The sequence below is a fragment of the Pelophylax lessonae genome (genome assembly GCF_965119305.1).
Source record: "Pelophylax lessonae genome assembly, chromosome: 2".
Classification (NCBI taxonomy): domain Eukaryota; kingdom Metazoa; phylum Chordata; class Amphibia; order Anura; family Ranidae; genus Pelophylax; species Pelophylax lessonae.
In genome coordinates, this window is record NC_138769.1 from 318,492,081 (window position 1) to 318,517,885 (window position 25,805).

Genomic DNA, 25,805 nt, shown 5'->3' on the forward strand with positions numbered 1-25,805 from the left:
GCGGGGGGGGGGGAAATTGTACCTGGTGGGGGCTCTTGCCAGGGCCCTCAGTCCTGCCTGGGCCTGTCCTTGAGGCCTAGGGATCCCTCCTGGGTCCCTGGGAGCCTCATGGTGCCGTGCGGGGCCGCCCGTTTGCTGTAGCCTATGTGTTTCTATGCATGACGACCTAGTTTGTGTAGTCTGATGGACATTTTGCGGTGGTTTACCATTGAAGATAGCAGCGTCCATGACAGTGGAGCCCTGTGGGCGGCAATTTCAGCGGTGGGAGCCCCTCCTCATCCCCTGGTGCTGACTCCTGGATCTTTTCACTTTCTAATCGCTGCACATGGAGTGCAGATTATCCTGGTGGCTGCAGGTGCCTGTTTCTGCTGGGTGGTGAGTCTGGTGGGGTTCTCTCCTTCCCTGCTGAGGATCACTTGGTGCTTTGTGTCAGGGGACCGGGTGGTGCTGCCAGCGCGGTAGGGGTTGTCCCTTTGCAGTGTTGCAGTGGACCTTCTGGTTTCCAGATTGAACAAGGTAACCATGATTCCGGTTGAAGAGTCCCCAGCCTTTAAGAATCAGGCTGAAAGGAAGGCAGAGGCTGTGGCCCGCAATATGTACACTCTGGCTGGTTCGGTACTGAGGCTGGTATTCACCATTGCCCTGGTGTCTCAAACTCTGACTGAGTGGGCTAAGCTTTTACGCTGTGACTTGGAGGGAGAACAGCTCCCCCCTGCCTTTGCTGAGCTGGCGGACCAGCTGGTCGTGGGGCTACAGTTTATCTGTGATGCCGCTTTGGATGCGGCTCCCCTAGTGGCTCGGCTCTCTGTTTCGGCAGTGGTCCTTCGGCGTGTCTTTTGGCTTAAATGCTGATTTGCAAACCAGATTTCTAAAAAGGCCTTTCAAGGGGATTGCCTGTTTGGGGCTACCCTGGATGACATCATTAAAGGTCTCACGGGGGAAAGAGTACTTTTCTTCCGCAGGCTACTAAGGGCAAGGAACCTCGTCGAAGACATGGGCCCTCCTTCTCGGCTCAAAAGAAAGCTTTTCGTCCCTCAGGGTCGACTTAAAAGGGCTCTGGAGGATCCAAATGAACCTGGTCTGGCAAGCCGAGAACGGGCTTCTCCAGACCCACGGACAAGGCTGCTTCAGCATGAAGGTGCACCCTCACCTGTATCTTCCCTGGTTTCCAGACCCCTGGACTTCCCTGATACAAGACAAGTGGGTCCACAAAGTCATTCGGTCCGGCTACAAGATCGAGTTTGGCTCTTGTCCCCTGGCAAGGCTCTTTCCGTCCAACTTGCACCTGTCCCCAGAACGCTTACAAGGTCTGTTTGGGGTAGTACAAGGCCTGCTACTTCAAGGGGTGATTGTCCCGTTCTGACTTCTGAATGTTTTCGGGGTTTTACACCTGTTTACAGTTCCCAGGAAGGAAGGTAAGGTGTGTCCAATCCTGGACCTCAAGGCGCTGAACTGCTTTGTGCGGGTGCAGAAGTTCAGGATGGAGTCCATTCGCACGGTAGTGGCATCCCTGCATCAGGAGGATTTTCTTGCCTTTATCGACATCAAGGATGCTTACCTTCACATTGTAATATGTGCCGATCACCAGCGCTTCCTCCGCTTTCCCGTGGGAGAGGGGCATTATCAGTTTGTGGCGTTACCCTTTGGTCTCGCCTCTGCACTTCGGGTCTTCACAAAAGTGTTAGCCCCAGTGTTAGCATTGTTACGCCAACAGGGGCTCGCGGTACTGGGCTACTTGGACGACCTCCTTCTTTGAGCGGAGTCTCCTACTGCTCTGGTGGAAAATCTGGAAATCACCATGCGAACTCTAAGGGTGGATTCAGTTGGATTCTGAATTTTCAGAAGTCTGCTCTGGTTCGGTCCACAAAGCTGGACTATCTGGGTCTGACTCTGGACTCGGCCTTAGCCAGAGTGCTTCTTCCTCTGGACAAACTCCAGAAATTGCAGGCTGCAATTTTGCAATTTGTCTCCTGCTGTCCAGCAGATGGTCATTCCTCTGGCCTTGCATGCGGGTGCTGGGCCTGATGGTGTCTACCTTTGAGGTGGTTGTGTTTGCACAGTTCCATACGAAGTCCCTGCAAAAGGAGATTCTGGCCAAATGGGAAAAGACTCCGCAGTCTCTGGACAATTAGATCCACCTTCGCTCTCCGGCTGGGCAAATCCTTCCTCCCCTTGTATTGGACAGTGGTCACGGCGGATGCCAGCCTGTCCGGCTAAGGGAGGCGTCCTCACCAAAAATTCTGCTCAGGGGATCTGAAAACTCGAAGAGTCCAGAATACCGATCAATGTCTTGGACTTCCGAGTGATCAGACTGTGCTTGGACCATTGGACGGATCGTCTTCAAGGATGTCCAGTGCGCATTTAATTGGGCAGTGCCACGGCCGTGGCTTATGTCAATCCCCAAGGGGGCACAAAAAGTGTCCTAGCAGCTCTGAAGGTGGTAGAACGGTAAATTCCAGCCCTCTCCACCGTACACATTCCCGGGGGGAGGGGAAACTGGTAGGCAAATTACCACAGTCGGCAGGGGTTGGTCCAAGGGGAGTGGTCTCTTCATCCGGAGGGGTTTCATCAGTTGTGTCTCTGGTGGGGCATCCCCCAGGTGGATCTGTTGGCTTTTCAGCTCAAGAGAAAAGGGGCAGAGGTTTGTGGCTCAGTTTCAGGATTCTCTGGCCGATGCCGCATACCTGCTGGTGGCCCCGAGGGGGGTCAGTATCATCTGATTTATGCCTTCCCTCCTGTCAAGCTTCTGCCAAGACTTCGCTGCAGGATCGAGGCAGAAGGGATTCCGGTCATCTTATTGGCTCTGGATTGGCCTCGCTGGGCTTGGTACGCTGATCTGGTGCAGCTGGTTGCCGACATTCCTTGGAAGCTTCCTCTCAGGGAGGATCTGCTGTCCCAAGGACCAATCTTCTATCTTGCTTTACAGGTGCTGGCTTTGACAGCTTGGCTGTTGAACACCAGGTGCTAATCTATAGAGGTTTATCTGAGTCTGTGATTTCAACGCTGTTAAAAGCTAGAAAATCTACTTCTAGGAAGATCTACCATCGTACGTGGAAGACTTACATTGCGTGGTGTGAGTCTCTTGAGGTTCATCCTCACTCCTTCTCGGTGGCTCGGATCTTGATCTTCCTTCAACAGGGGATTGAAGAGAAATTGGCCACGAGTACTATCAAGGGCCAGGTGTCGGCTTTGGCGGTCTTCTTCCAATGACCCTTGGCCACACACTCCCTGGTACGTACCTTTCTTCAGGGGATCCGACATTTGGTTCCTCCAATGCGGTCTCTATTGCCGCCTCAATTTGGTGCTTTCGGTCCTCCAGAAGCCTCCCTTTGAGAATCATCGAGAGATTCCTTTGCTTACGCTATCTCAGAAGGTGGCTTTTTTGGTAGCTATCACCTCTGCGTGCAGGGTTTTAGAACTGGAGGCGTTATCCTGTCGTTCACCTTGCTTGGTGATTCACAGAGATAAGGTGGTTCTTCACCCCTGTCCATCGTATCTCCCAAAGGTTGTCTCTGATTTTTAATTGAATTAAGACATTGTGTTGCCTTCCCTGTGTCTCAGGCAAAAACATCTGAAAGAAATTGCCTTGCATGCCTTGGATGTTGTTCTGGCAATTAGGGTGTACCTGGCAGCTACGGAGTCTTTTAGGCAGTCAGACTCACTATTTGTGCTCACGGATGGGCCTCAGAAAGGGTTGTCCGCTTCCTCTGCGACCATTTCCAGATGGATCAGACAGACGTTTTTTCAGGCCTTTTCCATCAGGGGTCAGGTTCCTCCTTTCCCTGTCAAGGCACACTCTACTCGGGTACTTACTGCCTCCTTGGCCTTCCGTCAGTGACGCAAGTTTGCAAGGTGGCCACCTGGTCGTCTGTGCACACTTTCACAAAGCTCTATAAAGTGGATGTGTTGGCATCTGTGGATGCTTCTTTTGGCCACAAGGTTTTGCAGGCAGCTATTTAGACCTAATCCTCTTTGAGGGTGTATTGTTTTTTCAGGTGGGCTCCTGTTGTTTTTGGTTGAGCTCCTGTTGCCTGGTTGGCTACTGTTTAGCCTTGAGAATTTTTTTTTCTGTTCCCACCCCTGATGTTTAAACACTGCTTTGGGATGTCCTAATAGTCATGAAGATCAGAAGCTGTGTCCGTCAATGAACGAAAGATAAAATGGGATTTTTGACTTACCGTAAAATCCATTTCTCTGATGTTCATTGACGGACACAGCACCCTCCCCTCTGTGGAGTTGTAATTCTTCTGACACTGCTTGTAACAAAACTGAGTAACTATAGCAGAGAGAGGAAGTATACCCCATGGGACTGCCCATAGGCGTAGCCAGATTTTTTTTCTGCCTAGTGTCCTACTCCTGTAGGGGGCAGCATAACCCAATGGTCATAAAGATCAGGAGCTGTTTCCATCAATGAACATCAGAGAAATGGATTTTACAGTAAATCAAAAATCCCATTTTCGCTACTGTACATTTGAAAGGATTTATTTGCACCACTGACCCTCACATACATGGTCCAACAAATGAGAAGTTTGCCAACCTTTGAGTCACTTTAATCCATGGATCTGAGCCCTCTCACCTGAAATATTACACCATCAGGAAATCGTCCCTGCAATTCAGAGGGGAAATATCCATCCATGATATCTTTGAGACATTGCTGCAAAACAAACCCATCAGTGTTGATATCAGATTTTACTTATGTTTTCTTTAATCTTCATTTAATTCCAGTTGGTTAACTAACCTGAGTTGATGGCTCCTGATAAGATCGAAATGGCCCCTGAAACATAATGATCCCATTCTTATATAATGTCAGTGGGACAGGGTCAGGATGTTTCAGACGAGCTGCCCCGGCACTGTAATGTATTTGTGAAACACCTTCTCCACCAAGAAGATTTAGGTCTCTTAAATTCTCTATAATCAGGTCATAATCTGGTTGGAAAGTGTTTGAAGAGAGCCCTGGTAATTTGTAAAGATATTAAATTAGGATTCTTAGAAACTGTCATTGGCTCAGAAATGTAGTGTCATTCATTGTCTGCTCACCTGAACTGCTGGTGGTCTTCTCCTCTGCAGTGATAGCAGAGTCATCATCTCCAACCCATACAAGACCATAATCATTCAGGAAATTCTGGCAAAGGACACATAATGATCTGATTTAAAATGTTTGCATACAGAATGCATTTTGCTAAATACTAGCAATAAAAAAGTTAACACTGTGTCATATACAACAATTCATTCTACAATGAAACCTTAGCAATGCATGAAATGTAATTCATGAACAACTACCTTTATGGGAAGATCCTGTTCAGCTCTTGTGCATTTCCTTAGCATCACCCCTTGAAAGCATTGTAGAATCCCAGAGGAATCTACTACTGAGTCACTTCTGCTTCTAAACATACTACGCTGCATAAACCGAAAGCAATTTGTCCGGAAAATCAACAGCCCTTTGTGTGAAATATCACTTAAAGTGGTTGTAAACCCTTACATATACCCAGTGAAGTGACTAGCCTCAGGTAATACACAGAAATGAAACAAATCCCCCTACATAAGTTGTACCTGTTTATTTACAGCCCTCTCTTCTCTACATCTGTTCAAAGTGCAGAATTTAAAAAGCTTGTGTAAAAGTTCAAAAATAAGGGGCGGAGAGCTAAAGTTACAATCTGCAGAGCTCAGTGAGGAGAGCTCTTAGAGCTGATTAGAGGGAAGTGACACTCCTCCTTCATGCAGCACATAGGAACAAAGCTGAGGCTGTCAATCAGCTGGAGGTCCTTCCCTGTCACCATTTTTCTCTTAGGGCCAGTTTACACCATTGAAACGCAGTCCGGATGCATTCCAGATGCTTTTCTACATGTGGGTTAATGAAGCGTTTTTGATGCAGTCCAGTGCATTTTTTTCCACTCTTTTCAAAAAAACTTATAGAGGGACATGTGCGTTAAAGTACGTTTTTGATACATTTTACAGCGTTCCAGTACAGTCCAGTGCAGGAAAAATTCAGCATGTTCTACTTTTTTTACTGGAACGCACTGGCACTGCAAGCACTGGTGTGAACTATGCCATTGGAAAACATATAACCTACTTTCCATGTGTTTTTGATGCAGAAAAAAATGGACTGGACTGCATGGGGTGTAAACTGGCCCTAAGTGTCAGGAAAACACATCAGAAGTGATTCATGCAGATAGCAGAGGAATGGAGCAGCAAACAGAAATGACACTTAGGGTTTGATTTACTAAAGGCAAATTCCCTGTGCACTACAAGTCCATTGCAAGTGCTCTTGGAAGTACAGTCACTGTAGATCTGAGGGGAAGATCTGAGATGAAGGGAAGCTCTGCTGATTTCTATCATCCAATTATGTGCAAGCAAAAATTCTGTTTTTATTTTCTTTGCATGTCCTCCTCAGATCTACAGCAACTGCACTTCCAGGTTCACTTCAGAGTGCACTTGTAGAGCGCAGTGGATTTGCCTTTAGTAAATAAACCTTATAGTGTTCTTAATTGAGACAAGTACACACCATAGAGGTATAGGCTTTGTTCATATTTCATGTCTGAGGTTTACCATCACTGTGGTTAACCACTTAAGCCCCGGAAGATTTTACCCCCTTCCTGACCAGGGCCTATTTTGCGATTCGGCACTGCGTGACTTTAACGGACAATTGAGGGCTCGTGCAACGCTGTACCTAAACGAATTTGACGTCCTTTTTTCCCCCACAAATAAAGCTTTCTTTTGGTGGTATTTGATCACCTGTGCGATTTTTTGATCATGCGCTATAATCAAAAAAAAGAGCGACAATTTTGCAAAAATAACAATATTTTTCACATTTTTTTATATGAAATTCCCCAAAAAAAATGTAAAAATCAATTTTTTTTTAATTTTTGGCCAATTTGTTTTCTGCTACCTATGTTTGGTAAAAAAAAATCACAATAAGCGTAAATAGTTATTGCGTTTACTAACTAAGGGAAAGATTTTTGTAATTTTTGTTGTTTTTTTTTTTTTAACGAGTAATGGCGGCGATCTGCGATTTCTTTTGCGGGACTGCGACATTGCGGCGGACAGATCGGACCCTTGACTGACATTTTTGACACTTTTGGGGGTACCAGTGACATTACTACAGTAATCAGTGCTATACATATGCACTGTTACTGTAAAAATGACACTGGCAGGGAAGGGGTTAACTTTATTAGAGATGCAGTGACTATGTGTGTCCCTAGGGGCGTGCTTCTAACTGTGCAGGGATGTGGCTGTGTGTGTAACAGCACAGATCAACGGTCCTATATAGCAGGACCGTTAGATCAGTGCTTTTACACAGCGAAGAATGACAGGCGGCTTTGTTTACATTAGCCGCCTGCCTTTCTCCCTTCACAGCGGACGATCGCAAGTGACCGGCGGACATCGGGTCCGCCGGTCACACGCACAGAGGTGAATGAGTCAAGGCGGAAGCGCGCCTCCGGCGGCGCGCGCTCGCCCGCTATTGGCTCCCAGGCTAGTGACGTACTGGTACGTCACTTCGCCTGGCCAGGGCTGACCGCCGCAGTATATGTACTTGTGGCGGTTGGCAACCGGTTAATGCTTGTAGAGACAATCTTTCTCCAAACAGTCACACGCTGGAAGGATTTCAAAAAATATAGAACGTGTATGGTTAATCCTCAGAATGTCTTGTAGAGGCAAGCCCAGATTCAACATGCATCTCAATGACCCCCAAAATCTTAAAGGGGGACATATACCAGTTTCATGCACACTTGGGCTTTTATAAATGTTTATTCTCCTGGTAGGAGAAAAGCCGCTTTAAAAACATGCCTAAGCCACATTTTTTCCAAATGCGTTTAGGCGCATCAAGTGCTTGGGTCTCTATTTATGTTGACCAGAATATTTATTTTTGCCATTGAAATAAAACAATCAAGCGCTTAAGAGTGTTTACACGTGTTTTGGGCCTCTCAGGCGTTTATGCGCAACAGCTCCTCTCCTGAACGCAATGTTGGTGGCTTTTTTTCTACCTCTAAACTCCTGTAAATGCCTATAGTGTGCATGGACACATAGACTAACATGGAGGAGCATTTAGAATCAAGAAAATGTGCTTCAGGGGTTAACAGAACCAAGGGACCTGTCATACCAAGAGTGTCAATTATGCCTGCCCTTTCTGCCCACCTCCTCTATACATGGAAGCTGTACTCAAATGATCTATGAATAGAGAAGGGGTGGATGAATAAATGGTCCACCTCTTCCATTCAGAGAAGCTATAGTACAGCAATGCTAACCCCTGCAGCACTGGAAGATTATGGCTGCCGGGTAGGGGAGGGGGACAGTGGGCTTCAGATTTCCAGTATTACATCTTAACACCTTCCGACCCAAAAGAAGTATGCATATCAGGATTTCTGAATTCACTGGCCACATGCTTGTTCCAGATCAGAGACTTAGAAAAGTACTTTTAGGTTTCCTTTAAAATTCCCATACATTAACAGAAATCAACAATCAAGTAATTACTAAATATCTTTAAAAATGTCAAAAATTTAATGAAAATAGTATCAAAAACCACACACATATATAAATGCCCTTCTTCTTCTTTGTCTTCTTCTTTGTCATTGGGGAGTTTCCCCTTCACTTCCTGTCCCATAAGCAAAACAGAAAGTGAGAGAAAATCCCTACAAATTAAAAGAATCCCTTAGGGACCACCAGGATCGGAGTCCCAATCGGAAGATTTCCCCTCTATTACTTTTCTGGGGAACATTTAGGATTTTCTTTTACTTTCCCTTTTAATAATAATGGTAAACAGGACAAATAGAGAGAGGGTGAATCTCCCTAACAGGGGGCACAGACAGCAATAAAACCCTGTCAGGGGCTCTAATCCCTCTCCTCTCTGTCCAAAACTAAAAAAAAATAATGTTTTGCCTTTAGTTATACTTTAGGTAAATCAACCCCAACGATTCTGCGTTTTCCATATTTAGCTTTCTATGCACTACTGTTCAGAAACTGATCCAACAAGGGTAGAGACTCCTCCAAAGTGGCTATTATATTTTTACATTCCTTAAAGTGATTGTAAAGCCCCTTTTTTATTTTATTTTTTTTTTATTTTAAATAACAAACATGTTATAATTACCTCCTCTACGCAGTGGGTTTTGCACAGAGCAGCCCGGATCCTCCTTTTCTCAGGTCCCTGGCTGGAGCTCCTGGCTCCTCCCTCCTATCGAGTGCCTCCACAGCAAGCAGCTTGCTATGGGGGCACCCAAGCCGTGTGTCCATTCAGACACGGAGCTGCCATTCGGCCCATCCCCTTCTCTCTCCTGATTGGCTAACTGACTTTGATTGACAGCCGTAGGAGTTCTTTTCTGTAGTTCCTGGTACCTTTTCTCCACTTCCACAATGTGTGTTGCTCTTCCACAATTCAGACACGGAGCTGTCATTCGGCCTCGCCCCCCCCCTCTCTCCTGATTGGCTAACTGACTTTGATTGACAGCCGTAGGAGTTATTTTCTGTAGTTCCTGGCACCTTTTCTCCACTTCCACAATGTGTGTTGCTCTTCCACAATTCAGACACGGAGCTGCCATTTGGCCTCGTCCCCCTCTCTCTCCTGATTGGCTAACTTTGACAGCCGCAGGAGCCAATGGCGCCGCAGGTGTGTCTCAGCCAATCAGGTGAGAGAGTCCTGGATGGCTGAGGGACTTGTGGACATTGCTGGATAGAGATGGGTCTCAGGTAAGTGTTAGAGGGTCCTGAGGAGGCTCCTACACCCAGAAGGCTTTTTATCTTTGATTCTTTGCATTGAATGCATTAAGATAAAAAGCCTTCTGACTTTACAACTCTTTTAAATACCTTATGCCTGGACCACTACTCATTTACCTCATGCATATATTTATTTTAGTGAACTGACTTTAACGCCGTTTTAGGAGGTAATTACTGAGTGTTTTTGTTTTTTTTGGTATATACCGCATTAGGTGATAGTGAATTGATATTTTTAGCATCACATGAGATAACTGGAAAAAATGTGTCACGATTCAATTATCTCATGGGATATTCTTTAGTGAATTGAGCCCACGGTGTACTTAGGCTTTAGATAATCACAGAACATATTTATACAGTATTAATGCAAACTTTATTAGCTCTGGAGATTCTTATTTCATATACACAGACTTTCTTACTTCACAGTTTTTATTCTCACTGACCTCCATATCAGTAATTCTTTTCTGTAGTTCCTGGCATCTTTTCTCCACTTCCACAATGTGCTGCTCTGAAGAAGAATGACCTAAACGGAAAATGTGGTTATTGTGATGTGAGAGATTGCTGGGAGTTCCCAAATAATCAGGCTTACTGTTCACCTGTCTTCTGCTTTTGGAGCTTCTTGAGCTTCTGCTCTAGCGTGGCGATTTCTTGATCCTGAAAAATACAGAAGTGATATTTTCACAACTTTAAAGGATAAGTAACTTTAAAAAAATAATAAATGCACATGTTTTTGCAGAATGCAAAAAATGTGCATTTATTTTTTCCCGGGAGCCTGCCCAGCATTGCACCCACAATCCAATGTCAGGCTCCTGCACACTATCCTTCCAACTCTGTGCCCATACCTCCATACAGACTTTCAGTTACAGTGAAGAGTGAATGCACTATGAAGGCATTCATCAGGGCCCTCACAGTCCATTGAGAACTACAGTCTATCTGCCATAGTGGAATATGGGACTTGTAGTTTATTAATTTACAGACTGATGTAAATGAAAGACATGGTTGTGTAGGTGGAGATCTGTGCCATTCAGCGAGTGTGGAGAGAGGATGGGGGGGGGGGGGGTGCTGCATAGTGACATGTTACATAATTTACCCTAAATACACATATAACAGGTTATGCTGACCTTCAATTGGATCTCCCGTGCTTGAAGACGCACTCTGGCCTCTAACTCGCTTACTCGTTTCACCGTGGTGCTTAACAGATCAAAATCAGTGGGAACAGAACCTATAGAAAAAGAATGTCAAGTGTTTTTTAAAATACTGCTCATATCCACTGTGCAAGGCTGTAACCTGCTTAAGTACTGACCCTGCTCTTTCCCCAGTGCGTTGTGTTCTTTCAATTGTGGGAACATATTCAAGAATCGTGGACTTGATACTAAGAAGAAAAAAGCAAACATACCGTCATGTCATCTATAAACCTATTACAATAACAGGATGATATTAAAGGGCACTTTGATGGGAGTCACTTTGGTTGGGGGGGCCCGTGGAACCCAGCTTACCTTAGAGAGGTTGGGAAATCCCTCTCTCAGCTCCCTAGGCCCCTTTTAAGTTTAAGTCCCCCTGTGTCTAGTAGGGACACAGGGTGACCAAGGAAATGATGGTAATATTTATGAACAATATACTTGAAGGAATATATGAAGACTCTGGGACTCTAGGGCTAGGATCCATGTTAAAGGCCTAGCTGCCTACTGCCAATAGGGAACTGCTCCGCACAGTCAGAGTCATAGCAGATGCTAATATCAGCTCAACCACCTGTCTTCCACACATTGTTGCTTGTGCTGATTTACTCACCTATTGTCTACTGTGGGATGTGTTTACACGTATAATAATGTGTATTGTACTTTGTGAGCTTGATGACATCAAGTCTGCTAGTTAATTAAATTACTGTCATCTGTTAGTTGCTGAGGGGAAAGTAGAATACTGTTTGTGTTGGTTGTTCCTTAGATAGGTTAATTATATTTCTGTACACAATTTCATCTGCATATGATAATGTTATCAGACACCTGACCTGGTGGGGTAATCTGATCAGGAGGGGGATGTCCTGTGTGGTATTGTGTGTGAGTCTGTTCAATAAAATTTGTTGTTCCAGATCTATACAAGCTACGTTCCGGCTAGTTATTTATGGGGGCTTCTGTAATACAGAAAAGAAAGAAAGAGGAGGCGCAAACACCTAGTGCATTACCCGTGGTCAATTTGCAAATTGTTTAATAAAAGATGCCAAATGCATACTCACAGACGTAGAGATAAAAACATGTTATAAGAATCCACCATGTGTGAACTGGGACACGTCCTTCAGTCAGGACCGCTAACGCGTTTCGGGGGTCAGGCCCCCTTCCTCAGGGGCTGCTGTAATACCTGATACCTATGTTCAAGACTGGAGGAAGTGGTATTCTGACGGAAGCCCACAAACACAGTGTAGTTCGCGGTTCCATTACAGGCACATTCAACCAAAAGTGTTTCAGCTTTAGGTAAAGATATGTACTGAATAACTTGTAGATTTCTATGAGAGACTCCTTTCATGGGATGTCACACAGGAGCAGTAGTTTGTGTCACTTTCTCTTTACAGGAGACTATAAGTATGGTGTCCAAATCCAGTGGGGAAGCATAAGACCATTCTTTGGCTTGTAATAAATGTGGCTATATAGTATAACTGATAAATGTGGTGAAGAGGTCTCACCAATGGAGTCCCTCAAATATATAAGAAGCCAGAATGAATCAACTGGCCAGTACTATGATAATCTAAAAATACAAAAAAATATTTATAGGATATTACGAGTCCAGAGACTGCAACAAAAATAGTGAAAGTTCTGAGGGATAAAACATATCAGGTGAGACTTCAGGAACTTAAAAAGGATCTTTCATGTCCCTCCTTACCCGACTGGTAGGCTCTCTTGTGCACCTGTACTACTGGGGGGTGTCCTTGCTACAGTGCTCTCCAACCTGCTAGTTTCAGTTGGCACAGGTTGTCATAGGTCTGCACATCATTGGCACACACCTGATAATCATCCTTTCACTGGCCTGTCCCCTTGGTGCCCCTTTTGCTAGTTGGTGGTTTGCACTGTAGAGTCTCCACACAGGGCGGGTCTCCTTCTGAGCCACAGGGCTCTCCTTCCCCTGCTGCACAGATCAGGCAGCAATTGCAGCGATCCAAGGACAGCATTCACCTGGCTCCAGCTCCAGGATCATGTGAGTGTGTGAATTCTGCAGTCCTGAGGCTGGGTTCAGGCTCTCAGTTATCTTGTCAGTGGCTGGCTGTGTGTTGGGTCATCGACTCCCAGGCTGGCCTGGTGTAGCCTGTAGTTCATAAAAGGAGGCCCAGCAAAGTCACCAACCATGTGCCCGGCTGCCCACCCCTGTCTGAGTCCAGGCTGGCCTGTATGGTTGAAATCCCACCAAAATGGTGCAGGACCCTTTTTTTTTGGTTCACAAAAGTTATGCTTTAATATGGATAAATTTGAAAGTAACACTGTTGCTCAGGTAAATATTTTAAACAAAGATACCCTGAAAAAGAATATGTTTATAGCAGTTGTAAAGACCCGAAATGAAAAAAATAAATAAATTGGACCCCCACACTGAATACTCACACATTATGACAGACTTACCTTTAAAAGAAGGATCCCTCCAGCAGCGCACTGTAACCCATCGGCTCTTCTATCTTCACCTGCTCTTCCTTCTGGGTTCATGAACTATGGCCGTTTGAATGGCTGGACCGCAATTATGTCACTCTCGCACATGCACACGAGAGTCATGGTCGCGGCGCAGCGCTCTCACTTAACGACATACAAATGTGAATATCCCCTAAACCAGAGGTCTTCAAACTATGGCCCTCCAGTTGTTTAGGAACTACCATTCCCATCATGCCTAGTCATGTCTGTAAATGTCAGAGTTTTACAATAACTCATGGGATGTGTAGTTCCGCAACAGCTGGAGGGCCGTAGTTTAAGGATCCCTGCCCTAAACCATACTTGTTTAGGAGATATTCACTGTACTTACAGGTAAGCCCTATTATAGGCTTACCTGTAGATACAAGATAAAAAGCAGACTTTACTACCGCTTTAGTGCCGGTTCACACTAATACGACTTGTCAGGCGACTTGGTCAGCCTGGCAAGTCGTGCACGGTCGCAGTCATTGAATAGTACAGGACCCGTTCTAATAGGAGCGACACAAGTCGCTCCGACTTAGAAAAAGGGTCCTGTACTACTTCGGGGCGACCTGGAGGCGACTTGCATTGACATTCATTTTATGAAGTTTGTGCAAGTCACGCCGAAGTCGCGCTGCACGCGACTTCACAGGTCGCCCCCTAAGTCGGAGCGACCTAGTGTGAACCGGCACTTAGAGTTTAATTAAAGCAGAACTAAACCCAATGCAATTAAATCCATCAATTTCACAGTTTCAAAAAACAGTTACATTCCTGACACATGCATGGGAATGTAACTGTCACAACGGTGTACTGTCAACCAAACTGCCAAGCTATCAAGTGACTGGGGTCATAACTGATCACATGTGCAGCACAGTGGCAGTTGCAAATCAAACAGAAGCTAAGATGGCAGCTTCCTTGGCTGTAAAGGATAGGAGGGTATAGTTTCGCTTTAATATGACGTACTGGTATGTTGCTGCCTGTTTCCGGATTTAGGACACACACACACGCGTGTCCCCCCGTCGACACCTGCTGTGATTGTACACAGCAGGAGTCTGTCAGCAGGTCCTGGCCAATGATTAGTAATATCACTGATCACTGTATTATTGTCACTGGTAATGTCACTGGCAGTTAGTCAGTTCCCCACCCCCAGTATCACCTTGCCTGACAATATCGCAGTCCCATTATAAGTCGCTGATCACCACCATTAGTAGTATTAAAAAAAATAATAATAAATTCCTATACACTATATATATATATATATATATATATACACACACACACGCACACACAGTTTGTACACTCTATAACTTGAATGCAAACCTGTAAATATATACTTTTTTTTCTCATAGGCATGTAGCAGTATACATTTTGGCTAAAATTTAGGAAGAAATTTGTTTTGTTTTTTTGGGCTTTTTTTTTTTTTTTTTTATTGGATATGTTTTTTAACAGAAAAAAATGTTTTTTTTTTTTTGTTTTTTTTTTTTAAATTATCAGCCTTTTTTTGTTTATATAGCAAAGATTTAAAAAAAACCAGTGGTGATCAGTAACCACCAAAAAAAACCTCTGTTTGTGTGAAAAAAAAAAATCATTTAAATTTGTTTGGGTACAGTGTTGCATGACCGCGCAGTTACAAGTTAAAGTGGTGCAGTGCTGAATACCAAAAAATGGCCTGGTAATGAAGGGGTAAAAATTAAATTAATAAGTGTAGCGCTACCCTGGAAAGGCGTCTAAAATATTCGGCCTTAAGAAAATATGCAATGTGAATAGTTTGCAGTATTACCATAAATTAGAAACATATAAATAATATTAAAGTGCAATAGTGCAAATGTGGAATCGGGATGGGATGTGCAACACAAGGAAAATGACAACAATGAAGATGACATCCCATAATTTTAAGAGGAAAAAAAGGAGAACTTCCATTTGGAGCGCCGCTCGGAGTGGAAGTGGAAAGCAGGTACCTGCTCCCCCTCCCTCCCCCGCTCCTCAAAAGTGCCAATTGTGTAAGAGGAGCGGGGGACAAGTCCTTAAAGTGGAACTCTTTTGGGTGGAGCTCTGCTTTAAGGTTGTCAGCAGATCGGCCTCTACAAACTCAGCAGTGCCTAAAAATGGAAAGCAACTGAGCATGTGCAGAGCAGGGCGAGATGGTGCATTACTGGATTTAAACAGAATCGACCACCCCTTCTCAACCAGGGTTCCGTGGAATCCTAGGGTTCCTCCAGAGGTTGGTAAGGGTTCCTTGAGTTGTGGCTAACTGACCTCCCATGTGATGGTGCCTGCATAGTTCTAGGTCCAACACTTGGCAGAAGTAGCAGCCTGACTCTAAGGGTGGCATTCTGACATTCACTGTAGGGGGGCATTCTTCCCACTGACTACCAGCAATGTAAGGAACATTTTTTCAAGTACCGCCAATAGACTCATTTTAGCAGGTGTTCCTTGAGACATGAATATTATTTGAAGGGTTCCTTTTGGGTAAAAAGGTTGGGAAAGGCTGGTATAGACACTTTTTTTTAATGTTTTACATAGCTATACCTGTAAAATGGACCAGCCTGAAGTGATCTAGCAGGACTTTATTTTCTGACTAAAGCCCCCCAAAAAAAAAAATGAAAAAAAAAAAAAAACCCTGTAAGACAAAGACATAATGAGCTAGTATGCATCGCATACTAGCTCATTATGAAATACTTACCTTAGAACTAAGCCCCCGCAGTGCCGCCCGCTCATCGGTGACACGGCCGACATGTTCGACCGTCCTGCTTCCTGGTTTGCGTCCTCCAGCCATCTGATTGGCCAAAGGCGCAAAGACATCACTCCCGCACATGCGCGCGGGACCCGCCGTTCACGGCACAGGGCTCTGAAGGTACAGCGGGTGGCTGTTCCTTCAGAGCGCTTGCGCCGATGATGTCATCGGCTGCATTAAAAGTAAATATCTCCTAAACGGTGCAAGTTTAGGAGACATTTACAGTACCTATAGGTAAGCCTTTTTATAGGCTTACTTATAGGTACAAGTTATAAGAGAGGGTTTACAACCTCTTTAACCGCTTGCTGACTGCCCGCTGCAGTTTTACTGCAGCAGGCTGGCTCGTCTGTGCGAACCAATGTAGGGGTACGTCGGCTCGCAGGAGTGGTCCTGGGGGCGAGCACGCACCACCAGCGGCGCGCTCCCGCCCCCACTAGGTAGCGGGGATGCCGATGCATGGGGCTGGCAGCACCCATTGCCGCCGGCCACCTGTGATCGCTCCCCGCTGAGAAAGAAGAACGGTCAGCTGTTGTAAACACCCCGACCATTCTTCTCTCTGAAATGATCACAGAGCACCTGTGATCCTTCTATATAGGATCACAGGTCTCTATGGTCATTTCACAAGCCCATCCCCTCACAGTTAGTAAACACTCCCCTAGGCTCACACTTACATAGTTACATAGTTAGCGAGGGTGAAAAAAGACACAAGTCCATCCAGTTCAACCTATGATGTGTGTGTGTGTTTGCTATTAACCGTACATTGTATACCCCTGTATGTTGTGGTCTTTAAGGTGTCCAACTAATAGTTTTTTGAAACTATCAATGCTCCCTGCTGATACGACTGCTTGTGGAAGAGAATTCCACATCCTTACCGCTCTGACAGTAAAGAACCCCTTACGTATTTTAAGGTTAAACCGCCTTTTCTCTAGTTTTAGTGAGTGGCCACGTGTCTTATTGTATTCCCTTTTTCTGAATAGTTTGTTCCTTATGCTAGGGTCACCAGTACAGTATTTGTACATTGATATCATATCCCCCCTCACTTAATTCTTTGATCGCCAACTAGTTTAACCCCTTCCCTGCCAGTGTAATTTTACAGTAACAGTGCATATTTTTAGCACTGATTACTGTAGTAATGTCACTGGTACCTCCAAAAGTGTCAAAAATGTCAGTTAGGGGTCCGATCTGTCCACTGCAATGTGGCAGTCCCGCTAAAAATCTCAGATCGCCGCCATTACTAGTAAAAAATAAATAAAAATGACATAAATCTTTCCCCTAGTTTGTAGACGCGATTACGTTTGCGCAAACCAATCAAAATACGCTTATTGCGATTTTTTTTTACCAAAAATATGTAGCAGAATACAAGTTGGCCTAAAATGATGAAAACATTTGATTTTTACATTTTTCTTTTTGGGAATGTTATATAGCAGAATGTAAAATATTATATATATATATATATATATATATATATATATATATATATATATATATATATATATATATATCTTTCAGAATTGTTGCTTTTTATGTTTATAGCGCAAAAATAAAAAAATCACAGAGGTGATCAAATACCACCAAAAGAAATCTCTATTTGTGGGGAAAAAAGGACATCAATTTTATGTAGGGACCGCGCAATTGTCCATGGCCTTGGTCATTAAGTGGGCAAATCCTTCCGGTCTAGAAGTGGTTAACTTGTATGTGAGAAGTGTCAGAATTACCGCCCACAACATGTAGTAATATGTAGGTGTTGTTATTCTGTATGACTTTTTTTATAAAGCAGTCCACTCACCTAGGTTACCAGCAGGGTCTTTAAATGGTGCTGCTCTTTTCCTGCAAACACAACCACCATTGATGTAAATACAGAGAAGAAGAGATACATCAGCCCCATCCCTGGCATGCCTTATATACAGGGCACTAGTTACCCGGTTCTGGTGTGTCCAGCATCGGCTGAAAGCTCATCCACCCTCCCGGACATGTTACTTCCGTCCCCGTGCCTCATCTGCTCCCTACTCTGACCACCCTGTCCCGGCAGGGTCCTTAGTCTTCGGGGTTTCCCTAAAGTAAACAAAGGACCGCTCATGCTGCACTCACTGCGCCGCCATGTTGTTTGGAGTCAGTTTCCAGGCAACCGAATCTCCCGACACGTGACACTGCAGCCTGTGCGTGTCCTAGGCTGGCAGTGAGGTCCGGCTTGTGTGACGTCACCCTTTCCCGGTAATTGCCATACTGGGCTTACACAGCACGCAGCTATCAATGTGAGGATGCTGTCATTACCCTCATTATCTATAAACAGGAGTGTGTGCGTCAGTGCATTAACCACTTCACCACAGGAAGGTTTACCACCAAGCCATTTTCTAAGATATGGCACTGCATTACTTTAACTACCTCAATACTGGGCACTTGAAGAGGAAGTAAACCCTCCTCTGTAACTTTTACCTATAGGTAAGTCTATGATAAGGCTTACCTATAGGTACTGTAAATATCTCCTTGCACCGTTTAGGAGATATTTACCTTACATGCAGCCAGTGACATCACTGGCACATGCGCTCTGAAGGAACGGCCGCTGGTGCCGTTTCTTCAGAGCCCCATGCCGTGACCATTGGCTCCCGCGCGCGTGAGTGATGTCACCGCGGCTCCAGCCAATCAGATGGCCGGATGCAGCGATCCCAGATTAAGACGGGCGACTGGACATGTCGCCCGTCATAGAGGTGAGCGGACTGCACGGCGGGGGCTCGTACTAAGGTAAGTATTGCATAATGAGCTAGTATGCAATGCATACTAGCTCATTATGTGTTTCTCTTTCAGGTCAAAAAAAAGTGTGTATGGGTTTACAACCTCTTTAAACCCCCTTCCTTCCCAGACATTGTTTTGAATGACAATTGCGCGGTCATGCAACACTGTACCTAAACCAAATCTGTGTCATTTTTTCCCCACAAATAGAGGTTTCTTTTGGTGGTATTTGATCACCGCAAGGTTTTTTCTTTTTTGGTGCACAAATAAAAAAAGACCAAAAAGTTTGAAAAAAAAAGTTGTTTTGTTTTATGTTATAAAATTTTGTAAATAGATACGTTTTTTCCTGCACTGATGAGCACTGATGAGGCCGCACTGACAGGCACTGATGAGGAGGCACTGATGGGGTGACACTGATATGCAGTACTGATAGGTAGCACTAATATGCAGCACTGATATGTGGCACTGATAGGTAGCACTGATATGCAGCATTGGTGGGCACTGATAGGTGGCACTGATGGGCACTGATCAGCACTGATAGACGGCACTGATCGGCACTGATAGGCAGCACTGGTGGGCAATAATGGGCACTGGTGGGCGGCACTGATAGATGGCAATAATGGGCACTGGTGGGCAGCACTGATAGATGGCATTGGTGGGCAGCAATGATAGGAAGGGCACCACTGGCAGGCTCTCTGAGCCCTGATTGCCATCCATGGTGGGCATCCCTGGTGGTCATGGGTGGGCATCCCTGGTGGCTCTAGTGGCACCCCCCCCCCCCCCCAGTGCTGCACTAGTAATCAATGTTCTGATTACCAGCACAGACCCCCCTGTGATCAGTGAGTAATTAGTAAAACTCACTGATCCCCTGGCTGCAGCACAGATCATCTTCTTCTCCTCACTGACAGAATCTGTGTGAGGAGAAGAAGAGATCAAAGCCGTTACAACGGCTGTATTTACCTTACATGATGGCTGTGATTGGACACCGCCGTCATGTGATCAGGAGGGCCATTCACAGGGCCCTCCTTCCGCAACTTGTTGCTCTGTGTCCGAGGGACACAGGCACATCAAGATTGCGCCGCTGCGTGTGTGATCTCGCTCCTTCTACAGGACGTTCCGGAACGTCCGATCAGAAGGACAAGACTCCCACCCGGCCGTATATGTACAGTGGCCGGGTGGGAGGTGGTTAACTGACAATTTTGCGGTTGTGCACCGCTGTACCCAAATAAAATTTATGTCCTTTTTTTCTACAAATAGAGCTTTCCTTTGGTGGTATTGGACCACCTCCGTGGTTTCTATTTTTTGTAAATTTTTAAAGAAAAAAATTACAATTTTGAGAAAAAAATAATATATTTTTTACTTTCTGCTATATAACATTAGCAAAATAAAAAAAAAAAGTAAAAAATCGAATTTCTTCATCAATTTAGGCCAATATGTATTCTGCTACAATATTTTCGTTAAAAAAATGCATATTGATTGGTTTGCGCAAAAGTTATAGCGTCTACAAACAATGGGATATATACTGGATTTTTTATTTATTTATTACTAGTAATGGTGGCGATCAGCGACTTATAGCGGGATTGCAATATTGTGGCGGACAAATCAGACACTGACACTTTTACGGGGACCAGTGATACCAATACAGTGATCAAAATTTTCACTGTTACTGTACTAATGACACTGGCAAGGAAGGGGTTAACATTAGGGGCAATCAAAGGGTTAAATGCATAGCTCCCAACTGTGCCCTATTTAGAGGGACTGCCCCTGATTTGGAACAATGTCCCTCATTTTGGTCTGATCTATATAGTTGTATATAAAATGCACAATTTATCTTTCAGAAAGTGTTTCCCAGTGCTAAACCTTTCATCCAATTTTTTATTTGCTACATTTGTACATTTCAAAAGCCAATATAAAGGAAAAATAAGGTTTGCTAATCTTTTTTTCATTTAGGAGGTGTGGCAAGGGGGTGTGTCCTATGCATACATACTTTTGCTAGTCGGTGTCCCTCGTTTCCCTCTTGAAAAGTTGGGAGGTATGGTTAAATGTGTGCCTAGGGAGTGTTTACTAACGGTGGGGGGAGGTGATTGTACTGTGGGAAGGCAGAGATCCATGTCCCTGCTTAGCAGAAACACAAGATCACCACCTTCCCTACTGAAAGAATGGTGATATGCCTTGTTTACATAGGCAGACCGCCGTTCTGCTTCTCTTCCAAATGATTGCTGGGTGCCGGCGGACATCGAGTCCGCCAGACCCGCTGATTGGCTCCCGCTGTGTCCAATTACAGTGGGAGCAGGTTGCCAGTGGCATGCGTGAGCACCCCAGACCTGGACGTGCGGAATCCCATACAGGTACATGATTCCTCACAGAGGAACTGTAGCTACGCAGTAAATGTATGTGGGGGCGGTAAGCAAGAGGTTAAAGTGACCTTGTCACAATCATCAGGCTGGAAAATTACAATCTGTATACAATCTGTATACTTAGGGGGGGACTCACACAGGGCACAGCTCAACACCCATTGGTCAACAAGTTAACGGCCAAACTGCAAACTTTTCCCAAGACAGGAGTGAGTATTGCCCTATGGTTCTGAGAAGTGGGATTATCTTCTCTATGGATAGTGTAGGACCCACTGAAAATGGGGTACTTTGAGGTAGTGGTGGGCTTAAGGACAGTATGGCCATATGGTGTGACCAAATCCCCATATTTACTGTATAAGAGCAGGTGTTTTTAAATAGCCTTGCAAGATTTGAAAACTAATTTTTTTCTGTGTACGTGTGCGCTATTAGATTGTTCAATTAGTTTTCAGCGCTGTCACACTTTGAATGACAATCACTCATTCATGAAACACTGTACACAAATTTGATTTTTACCATTTTTTTTAGACAGATAGAGCTTTTTCTGGTGATATTTAATCACCACTGTTTTTATTTTCTTGGTATATATCAGAGGTCACCAACCCCCCGGGTTGCGGGCCACTGCCGGTCCTTGGCTTGTTGGGGGCCTGGCCATGTTGGCAAGGGGTGTGCAGCGAAGGAGAGAGCAAAACTGGATCTGCATTGTTGGCCACTTGCGTAGCCGCCTGGGCTTCACGTCTTGTCTATACAGCGGGGGGATGGGGCCCTGCTGTGGACTGTTTATGCGGGGTATCTGGATCTTTGTGTGCGTCTAGATCACTGCCTCCCTCCTACCACCAGAGGGCACCTGCTCATTTTCTCCCAACAATAACACTCCCTTCCCTCTTTGTGGTCATGTCTCTCAGTATTAGAGATGGGCTTGGAAGTGTCCGGGATCCTAGTCCCAACCCACCGGCCCGATCCCGCCAGGAATCCGACACTGCACACCGCCAATCACAGGCAGTGAGACATTTCCCGGTCCGCAGCTGCCCAGATCGGGAGATGTCTCACTGCCTGTGATTGGCGGTGTGCAGTGTCAGCTTGATGGTGGGATCGGGCAGGTGGGTTGGGACTAGGATCCTGAGCATGCCCAAACCCACCTCTGCTTAGTATATGTATATATATTTTAGAATCTTTATTTGTATCTGTTTAGGTAATCATATAAGCTCTATTTAATACTATTAATAAAATTTAATTGAGCTCATGTAATCAGCCAAACAGATACAAATAAAGATTTAAAAAATTGTTTTTCAAATACAACATTTTTTCATAATAATAATTTTTTTTTTTATATATTAATACTGTTTTGCCACTTTGTTTTGCCACTTTGTTTTAACGTGATATAATATACTCTTGTTTTTTTATAATCTTGTTTTTTTTTTTTTTTAATTTCCTCATTTGATTGGCACATTTAAAGTCCTCTTTTCCTGCGGTCTTTGGAGTTTCCCTTCTTTGATTTTTTATGTGGTTCTCCTCTCCACTGGAATAATTTTATGATTAAATATGCTTAATATTGGGTTGGTGCCAACATGTGGATATTTATATATCTGTGTCTTGCTCACACTTCTTTTGTACCTAGCAGAAACTATATACAGTGCATCCAGTAAGTATTCACAGCGTATCGCTTTTTCCACATTTTATTATGTTACAGCCTTATTCCAAAAAGGAATTGTCTTTCTTTTCCTCAAAATTCTACAAACAATACCCCATAATTAAAACATGAAAGAAGTTTGATTGAAATCTTTGCAAATTTATTAAAAATAAAAAAACGAAAAAAATCACGTGTACATAAGTATTCAACGTCTTTGCCATGACACCCAAAATTGGGCTCAGGTGCATCTTGTTTTCACTGATCATCCTTGAGATGTTTCTACAACTTGATTGGAGTCCTTTTTCTGTACCCTTCCCCATATCTGTGCCTCAATATAATCCTGTCTCAGACTGGTGCCGATCCCTAGTCTGTTAATGCCTGGGCCACACAGCAAGAGGTGAGCCACAGCCACGGTCGCCACTAAACTCCTGCTGTGTGGCCATGCCACTCAACCTGTGTACCTTCTTCCGGGTCTCCCATCCTGACGACGATGTCATCCTATCAGCAGGGCAGGGGTGGGAGGACCTGGAGATCTGCAGAGAGATCAGGAGTCTTCATATTAACACCTGCTTGTTAACATGATAAGTTGGACAGCTCCCGCCCTCTATCTGGATCTGCAGCTCCTCCCGCCCCCTGCGCTTCGGATAGGATGACATAGTTGGCGGGGCAGGGGACCTGAGAAAGGACACATGAGCCGAAAACTGCCTCAGTCCTGCCAAAGGCAGGACTGTGCAGGAGAGGCAGAGATTGGAAGGGGGCAGTCCCCTTTAGATCATAGTGCCACTTATACAGTGCATTCCCCTTTAACCGCTTGCCGACCGCCGCACGACTATATACTGCGGCGGTCAGCCCCTCACAGGCAGAGTGACGTATCGGTACGTCACTAGCCTGGGAGGGTCTGGGGAGCGAGCGCGCGCCGCCGGCGGCGCGCTTCCGCTCCCGCGCGGTCACGGACCCCCCCGCGCGTGTGACCGGCGGACCCGATGTCCGCCGGACACTCTGCGATCGGCGGGGGAGATGGGAGAAAGTCAGGCAGCTTGTGTAAACAAGCTGCCTGTCATTCTCCTCGGTGTAAAGACACTGATCACACGGATCTACTATGTAGATCCATTGATCAGTGTCCTTACAGCTCAAGCCACAGCCAATCACAGTAGAAAGCACGCCCCTAGGGACACACACAGCCCCTCCCTTCCAAATAAAGTTAACCCCTTCACTACCAGTGTATTTTTACAGTAACAGTGCATATGTATAGCACTGATTACTGTAGAAATGTCACTGGTAACCCCAAAAGTGTCAAAAATGTCAGTCAAGGGTCCGATCTGTCCACCCCAATGTCGCAGTACCGCAAAAAAATCGCAGATCGCCGCCATTACGCGTTAAAAAAAAAAACAACAAAAATGACAAAAATCTTTCCCTTTGTTAGTAAACGCGATAACTTTTGCGCAAACCAATCAAAATACGCTTTTTGCGATTTTTTTTACCAAACATAGGTAGCATAAAACAAATTGGCCTAAAATGTTAAAAAATTTTGATTTTTACATTTTTTTGGGGGGGAATTTCATATAAAAAAATGTGAAAAATATTGCTATTTTTGCAAAATTGACGCTCTTTTTTTGTTTATAGCACATGATCAAAAAATCGCACAGGTGATCAAATACCACCAAAAGAAAGCTCTGTTTGTGGGAAAAAAAGGACGCCAAATTCGTTTAGGTACAGCGTCGCACGAGCGCGCAATTGTCCGTTAAAGTCACGCAGTGTCGAATTGCAAAATACCCCCTGGTCGTTTAGCAGCCAAATCCTCCGGGGCTTAAGTGGTTAAATCACAGTGCCCCCTTTGCAGCGTAGTCCCCTTTATATCACAGTACCACCTGTACAGTGCAGTTCCCATTATATTAATGTAAAGGGGCACTGAAGGGGACTGCACTGTAAAGGGGAACTGTAATGTAAAGTGGGGCTGTGTAAACTGATATAAAGGGGGAGGCTGTGCTCTAAAAGGGGGTTGTGATGTGAAGGGGGGCTGAGGAGAGACTTTGTGAATAATCATTTCCCCCTAACCCTACCCCCCCCCCCCCCTTCCCGGCCACAAAACCGATCCCTGGTGCAAAAAAGGTTGTAGACCGCTGCATTACGTATGTGATGTTTTTCACTGCCCATCTCCCACAGTCATCATTTCAGAAAGAGAGGTAGCAGCAACACTCTGATCTCTCCTCCACTGTCAGCTTAAGCAGCAAATTGTGTTTGGCTTCTAGTGCTGCGCACCACCTAGCTGCTGTGCAGGGGATCACTGAAGGCTAATAAGACAAATTCAGGTATTATGATATTTGCATGTAAAATTACACAACTGCATCAAATTATGTTTTTTAAAATATTGTATATGCCTAGAGTTCAGCTTTCAAGTTATAGCGAGTATACAGCTTTTTCATCTTTTAGTTTTTACCTATGTCCCAGTTTGAGCTGGTGTCATGATCACTGTCCCAAGTTTCCTATTTAAGGGTGGCTCCTTTCTCTCACAGCATTCTATGGGGTCACCTTTGTATTCAGGGACTAGAGTTGTGTCTCCCTACCCTAAAGCTTAGGATGGCAAGGCACTCCCCTGTTCCTCCCACCCCCCTCCACAAAGCTAAGACTGGCTCCAGACTGCACTCTCCACTGTTAACTGAAAGTTGTGCAGCAACCTCCTAGATAGGTTGCTAGGATGTATATAGTTAGAATCGTGTGGTCTCCTGCTTAACAGGAAACTAAGGTAAAATATAGTCGTTTTCCTGCCTAAAAGGGAGACTAAATTGGTGCAGCCAGGGAGTCCTGTGTGTTTAACAAGTATTTGCATTGACTCATCTGTATCCAGGCACTTTTGGGAATTGCTGGGTGGACAGGGAGTTACTCATGCAGATCAGTGTCATGAATATGGATGCCATCCGAGCCAAATACAGGCATAGGGGCATGCTGGGATGGGGTATTTACATACTTGCCAACTGTCCTGTTTTTGCAGGGACAGTCCCAGGAAATAGGAGCCTGTCCCGGGT

General features: G+C 44.9%; 1 protein-coding gene across 1 annotated transcript in view; it reads right to left on the reverse strand.

Moving 5' to 3' along the window:
- Positions 1-18,201, reverse strand: part of UBXN11 (UBX domain protein 11) — a 42,619-nt gene extending 24,418 nt beyond the window's left edge. Inside the window, exons 1-9 of the mRNA XM_082244694.1 lie at positions 17,994-18,201; positions 17,861-17,901; positions 11,006-11,074; positions 10,824-10,924; positions 10,299-10,356; positions 10,146-10,225; positions 5,038-5,122; positions 4,739-4,953; positions 4,577-4,654 (exon numbers count right to left, since the gene is read on the reverse strand). Coding sequence (XP_082100820.1) covers positions 4,577-4,654; positions 4,739-4,953; positions 5,038-5,122; positions 10,146-10,225; positions 10,299-10,356; positions 10,824-10,924; positions 11,006-11,074; positions 17,861-17,901; positions 17,994-18,151 — 885 coding nt within the window. The 5' untranslated portion in view covers positions 18,152-18,201. The remainder of the gene's footprint in view (positions 1-4,576; positions 4,655-4,738; positions 4,954-5,037; positions 5,123-10,145; positions 10,226-10,298; positions 10,357-10,823; positions 10,925-11,005; positions 11,075-17,860; positions 17,902-17,993) is intronic.
- Between the last annotated feature and the right edge of the window lie 7,604 nt (positions 18,202-25,805).